This window comes from Peromyscus leucopus, chromosome 12 (genome assembly GCF_004664715.2).
Source record: "Peromyscus leucopus breed LL Stock chromosome 12, UCI_PerLeu_2.1, whole genome shotgun sequence".
NCBI classification, from domain to species: domain Eukaryota; kingdom Metazoa; phylum Chordata; class Mammalia; order Rodentia; family Cricetidae; genus Peromyscus; species Peromyscus leucopus.
Genome location: NC_051073.1, coordinates 24,143,665 through 24,158,178, shown reverse-complemented (window position 1 = coordinate 24,158,178; position 14,514 = coordinate 24,143,665). Strand labels below are relative to the sequence as shown.

General features: G+C 32.3%; 1 protein-coding gene across 1 annotated transcript in view; it reads right to left on the bottom strand.

The window, feature by feature from the left end:
- Robo2 (roundabout guidance receptor 2) overlaps positions 1–14,514 on the bottom strand; it is a 1,235,714-nt gene that overhangs the window by 101,964 nt on the left and 1,119,236 nt on the right. The window contains 1 exon segment of the mRNA XM_037209998.1: positions 12,759–12,770. Coding sequence (XP_037065893.1) covers positions 12,759–12,770 — 12 coding nt within the window.

Genomic DNA, 14,514 nt, shown 5'->3' with positions numbered 1-14,514 from the left:
TTTAGATGGGAAATGCAGTCGTGACAGTCACACTCAGCTACTCTTTCTTTTATTATAATTTTGTACCTGAATGAATCAACTTTGGATTCTGAAATAAACACTTTGAACTTACTGACTCAAGTGGGAAACCCTTTTTTGTGATTTAATATATTTTGCTTATTAAATGTGTATATATTCTGTAAGGATATTTTAAAAGCAATATCCTCCATCAGTTGCTTGAGTTACAGATTTGTGTGGTCACAACTTCCTTAACACAATGACAAAATTAACAATAACTGAGTACTAACCAATTGGCAAGGATGAAGTTAAACTATCCCCAGGCATTAGTTTATTTCAAATGCAAAATTTTTCATGTCTCTACTATTATTTTTATAGAGAGACCAGTGAGTTGAACCTTTTGAAGTATGCATCAATTATTATGTAAAAATGTTATACTGGGGAATAAATTTGATATTTTATTTATTTCCATGTTCTATTAAATGGACCAATTAGATATTAAACTCCTAATTTAAATTGATTCATATCAGATAATGACGCAATTAAACATATAATTTTTCATGCTTGTAATCAATCAAAACACTAAGAATTTCAGGTTATAATTTCTATTATGGTATAATATGTGAAAGATAACATGATACTTTCATTGAATAATTGTTATTACGAATGAAGCATAAAACCATAATCTTATTCTTGTGAACTACCAGCTAATATAACCCTCCTCAGGTATACGTCCCACATTTCTCTGTTGATACAACCACTCAGGCTTTTTAATCTGTGGCAATGAAGTCTTACAGGGTTTATTTCTGCAATGTGTGCAAATTATTCTCTTCCATGTAGCATTGTGGCTTCTGTCAGGCAGCTGACGGTTGCATCTCTCTGCCCTTCATATCTGCCAACTAGCTGTAGAAATTCAAAACGCTTGTACGCCTTGTGACTTGCATGGTTACGTGCCTGTTCTTGTGTTCACCGGGCCCTGGTGTCCATTATCCTAACCTTGCTGCCATGGGTGAACCTGAATGTTCTTTGACCATGCACTTGCCATATCATCTCAGCACAAGGAACATGCTTTGACTCGATGTGTGATGGTTCTTTATTTTTCCCGTAATGTATGTGTTTTGTTTCCTGAAATAAGTTAATGTTGTCCTTTTTTTTTTTTTTTTTTTTTTGCTCTAGAACATTTTCAAGTTGTGAATTCTAAATGAATGCCTAGAAGGTTTTTTTAAATGACTATAAAGAAAATATTCAACATTTTCCCACCTCATTATATTTTAAGCTTCTGACACATTCTTCCCACTGACCATAATAGTTTGGATGGAAGGAAAGTCAAACAGAAAATGTACTTTGAAAAAGGACAATATCCTGGGCCATTCTGAAATTCCTACACAGAATGCAGTAGAGAGTGCTCTACACCAAAGTAACAAGACCGCAACACTTGTGATCTCAGAGAAACCAAAACACGGGAACAAAGATAGACATTTTGTAGCACAGAAGCCTGGTAATTCCTGAATATCAGTTAAGTTTAGCCAACCAACGAAAACAGTGAGACCTGACTTCGTTACAGTAGGACAGAGGCCAGCAGCAAGACATGGATGCTCATTTAAATGATAAATGAATTCTAATTCATAAATGATTAGTTCTTCAGCTCACTTAATTGTATTTTTTCCACTGTTTGACATTTTACTTGATTTCAAAATAAGTTGTTAGTACTGGAATTGAATACATAATGTCTTAAAATATATTTGACTTTTAAGCACATCAAGACATCACTTATCTACAAAGATGAAATTTATTTGTAAGGGAAAACACAAATCAATGATACAGGATGCATTATAATGACTTTTGTAAACCCTGTGTAACTAATTTTTTTTTCATTTTTATCATTTCCAAGGAATTATAAATTATCAAATTGCTAAATTATAAAACTTATATGTTAATTTTTTTGTGTTCATAGAAATTATTCTTCCAGAGGAGATATATGGTTTATCTTCAAGCCTATAACCCTGTTAATATTTCAAACTTCTTATTCCATGTAAAATATTCATATCATTACCTTTCTTTCAACAAATATCAATTATCTCTATCTGCTTTTTCAATGTCAAAATATTTTTTAATAAGGAAAGTACTAAATGGGTCACTGTTCTCATAAATGTGAAGTATATGATATAATCAAGGGAATGGGATGGTTATGGTTAATCAATGCCCATAGACTCTACATCTATTTACATTTTATATTCTACCATTTTTGACTAGAGATCTTACATACATATACAACTGCATCAATCATTGTATGACTAAAGTGTTGTTGCCAAGCAGTATTTCTCTATAGAGTTGTGAACCAATGCATTATATAATGCATTGATTGCAAGAAGACTAATTTTGGAGGTGTGTGTAATACTTGAGATCCTCCCTAATTATTGTCTATAACTTAAAATCTTATGGCTAGTAATAGAAAATAAAGTTGGGCAGTGGGTTGTTTTTTTTTTTAATCAAATATGACCATAAAATAAGAAAGGTGATTTCTAAATTGCTACAGAGAGCAAGAGTGGATGCAATTCTGGGAAGAGCAAAAGGAGGGAGGGGTTGACCTGGAAAAAGGAAAGGTGAAGGTAATCCTCACACAGTGAGCAACACCCACTGTCAGTACCCCCATCCATAGCCACACCTGCTTTCTTTGTTGCCAATGGCAGTTTATTTCATTCTCCTCTTTTTGTGGTTTTGATAAACTGAAGGATTATGTGAGTGAGGTTGTGCAATTTTCTAAGTAAATGGTCTTTATTTAGGAAATTTCCATTAATTTTCTAATGTCATTAAATATTTCTACATTACGATGAATATAATAATTAACTCAAAACTAAGACAGGCATGTTTATGGAAAACTTAAAACTTTATTAGATTTCAGCTTCCTAAAGCAGATTTACTGTCAATTATAGGTAAGCAGAGGAAGTCATGTAAGCAAAATAAATTATTCTGTGTTTTAATAGGCAAGTGTCATAGAACTTCTGATCATATAAAAGTCACAAGATGAAAACTCCTGTGAAAAATATGCCAATATTTTTAACATACCATTTTAAATTTCATTTTTCCATGTTGTTTTGTCATATAAAAATATGTAACTTTGTTATTTTAAAAAAATATATTATTTTTGGATTCATTGGCTTTAAAATGTTTTCCACATAATGTGTTTTTATCATATTATCTCCTCATTATCTGTTTTATTGATTAAGATAGTGGTAATAAAATAGTGAGATTTTGATTTTTAATGATACTGATAATTTGCAAGGGAAATGATTTTATTTTAAAAACATATTTAATAAAAGCCTGACCACATTAATTCTAAGGACAATGTCATTTTTAAGCCAACAAAAAGAAGAACAAAGGATGCTAGAAAGTAAACCCTAAATTGGCCTAAACTCTTAAGTTGGGAAGGGTGCTGTCCTTATAGGTGGAGCAGAAGGCATTGGAATATTGGGAAAGTGGAGGGGGAAAACAAAACTTAGAGGTAATTCTTCAAGTAAATGGTAAGACAAGACATCCATTTTTACTCACTTAACCTGTCAACTTGCCAGAACTGTCACGTCAGCACTCTAGCTAGACCAAGAAGGCTGCTCACATCCCATTATCTCATTTTTTTTTTTTTGAGAAAGATTGCACAAGATGCCAATCAGAAAAAGCAGGAGCAAAAGCAAAAAAAAAAAAAAAAAAAAAAAAAAAAAAAAAAAATCTTGCAACCAAGGAACAAATGTCCTGATACAGAAGGGTTGCTTAGTTAGCAGAATTTTAATATGCAATTGCAATGTTTCTTAATAACATTAATTACACGCTTTGTAAGGCACCATCCTAATTCATTAGTGCTTTCTTCCTGTTGCATTTTATCTCCTACCAACAGAATGGGTGGGGGATATAAGACTGGCCTGTTACTATAAATATTGCTTGATCTTTTTATGGCACTATTTAAAGCTGCTTGCATAAACCATTACCTATACGTGCATATGTGTATATCTAGTAACGGTACCAACACTTGACATGCTCCTAGAACATGCTCAGTGTTATGCTACAATTGGAGACAGCAGAAAGAAGACAATAGCTCTTTCTGGAAAAGCACTAAGATTTCTGCACAGTATATGAAAATTACATTAACTATAAGTTTCAGAAATAATACTGGCCAAAAGAGTTTAAAATATGCTCAAAACTATTTAATTTAAAATTTAATTCATTTTACTAGTTTATATATTTAAGGAATATAATTACGGACCAGTCACCTGAGAAACATAATGTATGTTTAAATAAGAACTCTAAATAAGTTCTGTAGTATTTCAAATGCCACATGTAATATTTATGTGCAATGTGCATTACAGAATTGTTAATGTCACTATCTCCTGACAATACTGTCTGAAATTACCATTATTTCTGAAAATAAAATTTTTATGTTTTTATAAGGAATACCCCAAGTGGTAATATAATATATTCATCTTATAGCAGTTTGGAAATGATCACTTAAACTTTAAGAGGTCTGATATAGTTCTTTAAGTACAAAATTAAAACATATTGCTTTTATTCATATTATTCATATATGGAGATACTACAAAAATTTAAACTTTTGATATCTAGTGTCTATAATGGAATAAGCCTTGTTCTTCCATTCATTTCCTGCTATCTTGCTATTGCACAGGAGAAAGGAAGTTAATATGAGAATTCTACCATAACCCAAAACCACAAATTTTAAAATATTCTGCTTACCAGTCAAGTGTAGATGAGAATGAGAATCCATGCTGGATACCTTTATATCACAGCTCTGTCCTCTTTCAAGTCTGACTTTACAGAAATATCTTTCAATATCACAAAAGGCTACTCTTTGATTCTTTGATTGTGACCTGGAGTGGTGTGACACCTAGCAAATAAGTCACCACTGTGCAGGACACTAATTAAAATTCAGGAGGCAGCCAAGAACTTACTGAAAGAGGGAAGCCTACTGTGATTGACTGGATAGTAAATGGTCCACATAACCTTCACTTCCCAATGGTCTTTCTATGAATATGTTATGGCATACAATGTATTTTCTAAAGATGTTATTAAAGTTACTAATTAGTTGACTTTAACATCATTATACTAATTAGGTGAGCCTAAATGATCATGGAATATTTTTAAAGGACACTGCTTCTAAACAAGTAGCTGTTCCCAGTCGGTCAAATCAGAGAAGTATTATATAACATGTTTGTGTTAGTTTGAATAAGATTGGCCCCCATAGTATCTCATGTATGAATGCTTGGTTCCCTGTAAGTGAAACTCTTTGGGAAGGATTAAAAGGCATGGCTTTGTTGGATGTACGAACTGAGGGTGGGTGTTGAAATTTCAAAAGCCCACATCATTCCCAGTTAGCGCTCTCTGCCTTGTGCTTGTAGATCAAAATGCAAGCTCTCAGCTACTACTTCAGACTCATGCCAGCTCCTACACTCCTCTCCACAATATCCAGTCATATATTGAAATCCTCAGAAATCATGAGTCTCAAATTAAACACTTGCTTTTATGAGTCACCTTGGTCATAGTGTCTTATCACAACAGAAAAGTCTCTAATACAACACAGTAAGGATCTGAGGTCCAGGCATTAAAGCGTAGTGGATGGCCTCTAAAACTAGCCAACATCTATGCCAATAAACACTTCAGAAATATACACCTCAAAATTCTGAGAATGTACATAAATAAACCTGAAAGCATGGCATCACTCCTCCCCTCAATTGTGTGTCCATTTGGAAGTTGTATTTACAAAACTTTCTCATAAGAAGTGCATGTCATTCTAAATCATCAAATATGTGGCAATTTGTGTGTGTGCGTATGTAGCAACAGAATCTCACATATCTGAAGGTCATCATGCTCATGAATGAAAATGGACAGGGGCTCTCGTGTGAAAAAATCCCTGTATCTCATCAGTTCTACGGCTTCCGTACAGGTGCACCGGTACTAAGCACAACAAAGGATGGGTTCTGATAGAATGGAAGAAAACTTTCTAAGTAGGGATACTGAATGACCCTGACACAGCTTCCATTTTTCAAAATAAGGAAGCCGTATTCTTCTCCATTTAACTAGAGAGTTAAACAGTGGGAGACGAAAACAGGATTTAAGTTAACTAGAGCAGTATATCAACTAATTACCCATTTAATTAATGACAAAAGGAATGTAGTAATAAATGTGAAAGAATGAACCCATAACTTCCAAAACTACCTAAAGGAAAAAAAAAAAAACAAAAAAAAAAAAAACATAATTTAGAAGTCTGCCCATTGTCTAAATGAGCAGCTATATACAGAACAAATCTCCATAAAAGTATGCCCATCAAAAATATCATAAATAAGCAAATTGGCCAAATGCCACAAGAAATAGGTGATTGAAATGTGAAGTTTAATAGGGAATGGCATTATTGAGAGGTTTGGCCTTGTTGGAGTAGGCATGGCCTTGTTGGAGGAAGTATGTCACTGAGGAGGCGGGCTCGGAGTCTCAAGACACGCCCCGTGTTTGAGAGCACTTCTGCCTGCCTATCAAGATGTGGAACTCTCAGCTCTAGTACCAGCTCTGCCTGTATGCCACAATGTTGCACCATGATGATAATAGCCTAAAACTCTGAAAATGTAAGCCACCCCAATTAAATGTTTTTCCTTAAAAAAAAAAAAAAAAAAAAAAAGCTATCAGACCACTAGCAAATCTTTTATTATATTGATAATGGAATCTATCTATTTCTAATCTATAGGTTTGTTTATTTTGCTGATGACTTTATTTTAGTAAAATTTGGGGTTTTTTGTCAAAAACAATGTGAAGTTTAACAAGGAAATGAGGGAAACAGAAAAAATAAAGAAGTAAAATATATTTAAATAACAAGAAATACTTCATAACTGTAACTGAAAGGGGGAAGTTGTCAGGTGACATTAAAACACATGTTAAAATGTATTATAAAACTGATGTCTTAGATAGTATTGCAGAGAAGTTGGTAAATCTGGCATGTTGAGAGAGAGAAGCCAACAAAACTAATGCATTTGAGGAAATAAAAATGTTAGAGAAGAAAATATTCTTAAAACAAAGCTAATAAGTCATGATCTTTAGATTCAGGGGTCTTATTGTATCTCAGAAAAGCTAGACATCAGATGATCAAGGTTGAAGTCTAATACATCAAAACCATAGGAAGAAAGAACATGAACAATCTTGCAGTAATATAAAACCTCTCAAGGGGGAAATTTTTCTGGAAGCTTCATAATTCAGTAAGGTGCTATTCAATAAAACGGCCAAAGAATCTCCTTCCCAAATTCAAGGAATGATGAAAAAGAATTTGTATAATAAGTTTAAAAGCAATTTTTGCTCTAGTAGAGGTCATGTATATACAGCAACTTAAACACAAGCTGAAATAAATAAAGTATGAGAAAGAACACATGATTGCATTTCACCTTAAAGGTTAGCCTAGATAAAGATATTCCACATATTTCACATGATGAAAACAGAATTGAAATTTTAAGATGTAATGATTTTTTATGTAATCGATACATTGGAGGAAATGTGCACAGTAATAATTAATTGGAACTCTACAAAAACCAGCATCTAAGGGCCTGGTACAGAAAACATAACTCTTGTAAGCAGAAGATGACCACTTCCGGTCATGTGAGGAACGTCTTTTTTGAGGGAGGAGTAATGCTGTGACGCAAACCACAGATCTGCTTGCAAAACACACTCAAGAAATCTTTAGGAGATATTTTAAGATGAAGTGTAAGAATTATGCATTTACTTGTTTTAAAAGTAACTGAAACAGACACCGTATTAAGTTATGTACAAATATTAAATTTTAAGCTTGATTTTTGGAATGTGAAGGAGTTAGGACTATTTGACATCTTATGCTCTAAATCAGGTCTGAATTATAATTTTCCCTAAAGAAAATTTTCATTCATTGTCTCTTTTATTAACATTTTTGCTGACTTCAATAATAAAATTATTTAGATCATGCTATAATTAAATCCTATGCCAATATGTAAACAGAACTAGCTAATGTGTGGATATAAATATGCCCATAAAGATTTGTTTAAAATAATGGCTCTTTCTTTCTTCTTTAGAAAAGTATAATTTATATATAAATTATATATATATGTATATATATATATATATAATTTTTTTTAGTTCTTCAGGTGTGTATAGTGCCCATGGAGGTCAGAAATGGATGTGGATCCCCATAAATTGGAGTTACAGATGGTTGTGAACTGCCATGTGGGTGCTGCAAGTGCTCTTAACCACTGAGACATTTCTTTAGCACTGTTTCTTTAAAAATAAATCATTTAATATTGCTTTGGCAATAACATGTCATTCTGAAGTACTTATAAATACTTGAACTGGCACATTCTATCAAAATGTAACAAACATTTTTGTGACTAAATTGGTTAAATGCCTAGAAATGTCTATGAAGTTATATATGGAGTTTGCTGTTGATTTCCAGAAGTTTCACCTGATCCACTCAGCTTTTCCTCTCTATGGTTGAGGCAATCAGCAGCTAGCATATGGTACATAAGACACAAAACGGAAGAGAGCTCAACTTCACAGGCAAGGCAGCTGGTAGATTTGACAGTTCTTTTCCAAATTGCTCATCATGTTTTGAATTACTGCTACGAAAAAAATGTGTTGCCCATCTCCAAAATAGATGTTCATTTTTATTTTTATGCTGGAGAAAGGCTTCCAATAGGAAAATAAACCAGATGGTTATAGGAACAGAGGGAGGTTCCCTACTGTGATCGTTTTCTTATTGTCAGGTCTCTGGTTAGAAGACATTTCCATAAACAAATTAATACTTCACTAGTCACAGCTAGCTTTACCCTCAGATGCATTTTTGACTTTTCCTATGAATGATGCCTTTGGAACAATGTCAAAAGTAAAGCAGGAAAGCCTGGTGAGTTCATTATAAAGAAGCATGGATCTAGATTTAGTGCTAACCCAAAATATAACAGACAGATAAGTGGGCTCCTTCTGCGACACTGGTGACATTACAAATGAGAAACAGTAACATGGAAAATACTTTCCTCAAATGAGGATAAAATTGATGGCTTTCAAAATTATTTTCTACAGCAGAAATCTAATCAAATTTATATTGAATCTCAAAATACAGTTAAGAGTGTGTGTAATTCCAACTGTGACCTGCATGGTGTAGTAAATTTTTCTCTTTTAAATTCAGCTGAATCTTCTAAGTTGTATGTTTGGACAAATTCTCACTATGAAGTTTGCAATAATTTCCAAATTTAGCTTTCAACACAGAACACAAAAAATGCTTCGTATGGAATAACAAAGTGATTGTTTTCTGAATCTTTAAGTGCTCCAGAATCTCACTTTGATTTATACTGTTCTTTTAAAATCCTTTCAGAGGAAAAATCCAAAAAAATTTTTTTCTAAACTTTGTATTAGTTTGAAAATATGTTCCCTTATTTAGACTAGAATTAGAAAGAAATTTTCTCACCTCTTTATGATTAGCTTTTAGAATACTCTTTATGATAGCTCTAAGATCTTCAAAGTTGAAAATACTGTGTTTGACTCCACTAAAAAACTGAATAATGAGTTTTTCAATGATGTGTTTAATTGATTATTTCAATTGGTGTCTTCCTTTTAGCCTTATAAAAGTTTCAATGTCTATATTTAATGTATCAAAAGTCATTTTAAGAGCTAATTCAGGGGCACAGCAGTCTAATCTCTTCTTTGTCAGCCTTTTCTTTACTAATCCAATGAAAACGTATCTAACTTTCAATTTCCCAAGTTCATGGCAGTTGTCACATTTGAAGTATAGTTCTTCATACTTCTGAGCACTGTCATAAGTCATTCAAGACAGATTTAAGAAATGACAGACTTTCTAAGATAAAGTATAATGTGTCAAAAAGCTATTCTTTATTTCCAGTTCAATGGGAATTTAAGAAATTGTTTCAAAGAAGGATAAATTTGGAAATAACTTTTGAAATTCACTGCCAGTGACAGCTACATCTCAGGGCACCAAACACACCATGTTGTTTTAACCAGTGCTCTAATACATTCTATAAATGTATTAGACATTATTAACATTGTTATATAATCTAAGAGCTTATTAAATGTGTTAAGAGGTGTATGAACATTTTATTTCTAGCTAACAAAATCTGTAAGTTGAATCTGTTTATTTTCTGTTTACTTGAAATGTGTTTGTTATAATTTTAATATCTGAAGAGTTCTTTCTGAAATTTTTTCCATTGACAAGTGTTCTCATCTAATCATATATATTTAACATCAACAATGAGAATCATAGATTTACTCTCTTAAAATAAATTAAAATTTATAAACTCGTAAAGTTGTTGCTGCTTAGTTAAGATTTCCAAAAAGATTAGATTTTTTTCTTTCCAATTATTATGTCTTTAATTTTATTATATGTAATTTTTGCATACATATCTTTACTAATACATTTTAGTATATAATAAGTTTCAATAATGAATTTAATATTTGTTACATAAATAGGTCTCTCTACCTAGTTAAGAGATGATGAGAGAGGAACTCTAATGAAATGGTCATCTATCAGATGCTGTGGAACAATCTTTTTGTACACTGTGAATATTTGTTGTTCTCATTGGTTTAATAAAGGGCTAACTGGCAAGTAGCTAGGCAGGTAGAGGTTAGACAAAAAGAGAGTGTAGGATAGAAGAAGGGGAATCACCAGAAGATTTGGAGAGAAACAAGATGAACATGGCATGCTGAATAAAGGTACTATGGAAAAAGCAGAGCATAAATTAGAACTATGGATTAAGTTTTTAGATCTTGTTATTATCAAGCTTAAGCTATTGGCCAAGTATTCCTAATGAATATTAAGTCTCTGAATGTTTATTTTAGGAGTGTGCTGGTGGGACAGAGCTGACTGGTGGGATGGAGAAACTCCACCTACAACCAGAGCATTAGTTCCTGAATGGTCAGAAGAGACCATCAGTCCTAGAATGAATTTAGAGCAAAGCGATGTATCTAGAGTGATCAGATAATGGACTATCAGCTCTAGAATAATGTTAGAACAAAGCATGGTTCTAAAATGACAAGGGAATATAGTTCTAGGTGTAGAACAGTAATGTTACTAAAAAGCAGCTCTCTTTTCCTAGTCTATGCCATTTTATTCTTTCTTATTCTCTTCTTATTTTTAAGAAGCCCTCAATTGTAATGTAGTTGTTATTAAATTAATCATTAAAAATTCAAACAATGAGTATTAAAATTATAGTATTACTGTCCTCAATTTTTAAAAATCAATCCCAAAAAATATGATTGGTCAAATTATTATGCTTCAAGAAAAACATTGCAACTTATATTTAAATTAATTAAGTCTTAAGTACATTTCAAAATGTTACTATGCTAAGCAATAAGTGTATTAAAAACTAGACCCAGAAGTGAGACAATAGAGGTTTTGTTTTGTTTTGTTTTTCAAAACAGGGTTTCTCTGTGTAGCTTTGCACCTTGCCTGGAACTCACTCTGTTGCCCAGGGTGGCCTTGAACTCACAGAGATCTACCTGGCTCTGCCTCCCAAGTGCTGGATTAAAAGTGTGCACCACCACTTCCCTGCGACAATAGAAGTTTACAGAAACATTGTATGCATGGCCCAATGACCCACTTATGTTCAGGTCATTCATGCAGACCTTCTGCACTTATTTGACACAAAGGAGTAAGAATATTAACATGTGAATGAAAAAAGAGTGCTAATATAATGCATATGAGAACTCCTAATTTTGAAACCAAATTTTATTGACAATACTTGCTATTGACATAAGAACAAACTATATGATAAAAGTATGTGTTATCACAAACAAGGAAGAAAAAATAATGTGAGTTTAGGTCAATTCACATCAAATGGCAAAATGTCAGGTCAGTATATTAAGAAGGGTTTTCAAGTGAGATGGACAATTTCTGAAATAGTGAAAGCTGAATAAGTTATTAAAATAGTTTGAGGTATACTTTTTTAAAAATGTGCTGGAACAATTCATTTATCCTCATATTTATGCCTCCATATTTTCATCTCACAAAATTTCTTCTATCTAAACATACTCATGGGTAAGTTATTCTAAACTTGATGTTACTAATTAAATGAATTTAAAAATATTTCATCATTAAAATAGTCACAAATAATCAGCAGTGAAATTTCTATAAGCGCATGCTATTCATTTTTGCAAAGCCAAAGCAATGATGAGATATTAAGCCACAAACACTGTTTTCATGCCACAGTATCTCCCTACTCTCCCAAACTAATGTTAAGAATTCACTTAACACAACATATATCAGATTCTTATTAAATTTTCCCTATGTAGAAATGCAGATGAGCAGGCACAGAGAGAAATATCCCTAAAAAATGAGGAGTCTGACTGGCTTAAAATGAAGCAGGTGAATAAGAAATAAACATCTCAATTTAATGCATAGACTTCTCTCTTGAGTAATATCAAACATAGCCTATTATTTTGTACATACAATACAAAATAAAGTATTGTATCATCCTACTTAGGAAAAGTTAGGGATTTATAACATTAACAACATGTTATTTTATCTGAAAATTGACACCAGCTCCTTGCTGTGTTGAGAAAGTAAATACTAAAATTGTTTACCAAAGCAATTGAAAATCCATGAGCAACTATTATAGCAGATAGTCCCTCGAGAAGCATTTTAACATGGGTAAATAAATATACTTAATTCTGCCAAATGCTACTATGCATGAATTATGAAGCACTGTGCAAAGCCATGCCAAATGGATAGAATGATGGCTACTTACCAACAGGGCGAACTGTAGACATTACAATGGTGTGGTGAGAACATAAAAAAGAAATTAAAAAAAAGAAAAGAAAATTATCAGAATGCATGATGTGTAATGTTACATTTAAGTATGGACAATAGAGTGATTTCTATTCTCATAATTCAATTATGAACAGTGTGCCTAAGTCTGATACAACTGAAAGATATGAACATAATTCTACGGAAAAAGTTCTTTTAAACCTTAGGACTAACTCTGAGGATTTGAAGGGATAGTGTAGGTTTAGTCTTATCATCAGTACTTACTTCAGTTTTTACTTCAAAGACATCAAGTTAAAGAGCCTTATGCTACTCCCAAGTTAAGAACAGACTGATCAACTATTCAAGTTAATATATAGCACATCATGTCTGCAAATAAGGCCTCACTACCTGAACTAAATAGCAATTGAATTTTAAGCATGGCTTGTCAGAACCATTTCGAGGAATATAAACAAGCTCCTGATGCAACTTTTCAGTAGGCAATAATTTAGGTCTACTTTGCTTTCATCTGTGGAAATCATCTATGTGTTTCATATAACAAATAGGTTGAGACACGCCTGCAGATCTCAACTCTGTAGCTCCCTAACCACTACTGAACCTATTGTTTCTTCTGGAATAGGTGATAAACCAGTGACTGGCATGTTGATTCCTTCTTTCACTGAGCATAGCTTCAAACTGATGCTTCAGCAAATATAACTTTTTTTTATGTTACCATAACATTTGGTTACTAAGATCCATAGTAGTAGGCTGACATTCTCTTAATGACTGAATTTTAAGATACATAAATAAGCTAAATATTTTCTTTAAAAATAATTCAAATCAATATAGATGAACAACCATTTAAAGGCAATAAATAAGCAATAGAAAACATGGTTTTCCTTTATCCAGAAGAAGAAATCTGTTTAGAAGAGCTAACTATATAAAACTGTACAATTAAAATATAAATTTTTCCATCTAATAGGTCTATATACATCCATATCCCAGCATATATAACCCTAGTGAATAATAACACATTTCTAAAACAAGGTACAAATAGATCTTGCTGATGTTGATCATGATATTGATCTTGATGTTGGGCTTGATAAGATAAATACAACATTTGGAACATGCTTTACACTTGAGCATTTAATAAGCCTGTCCATTATAATTCTGAATTTGTGTAATCCCTAAAACTAAGAGTATAGTTAGATATATCTGAAAGATAGTTGTCTTTTATAATAGTAGTATTTACAATTAGGATAATAAAACCATGATGATTGTAGTAACAGTAGGAAAATTCTGGGTCACTGGCATAAGTATTTTATGGTATGTTTATTGCAGAAAAGCATAGAGAAGTTGCCTGGTGACCCTTTTTATCCTTTTTGTAAAGGGATGAATAGAAAGGCCCAAGACTAATAACTAAGTAAAGACATAAGATTGACATCATAAATTTTTCCTTTACTCTCACTAATAATTTCTCTCAGTTGTGTCAGTTTATAATAGGGAAAAGAAATCAATATTGAAATTTGTGCTAATTTACCTGCAATATAATATTGGTTTTCAAATATACTTCCCTAAGAAATATTATATCTTCTAAGGTTCTGACATGAAGAAAAAAGAAGAGACTATAGTTGAGGGATCATGTTGAAATAAATAATATAATTTGCATTCACTTTATACTTGCAAAAATTTTTTACTATACTGCCTTAGAGGACAGAGCTTCTAATGATATACTTTTTATAACAAGTGAATGAAAAAAA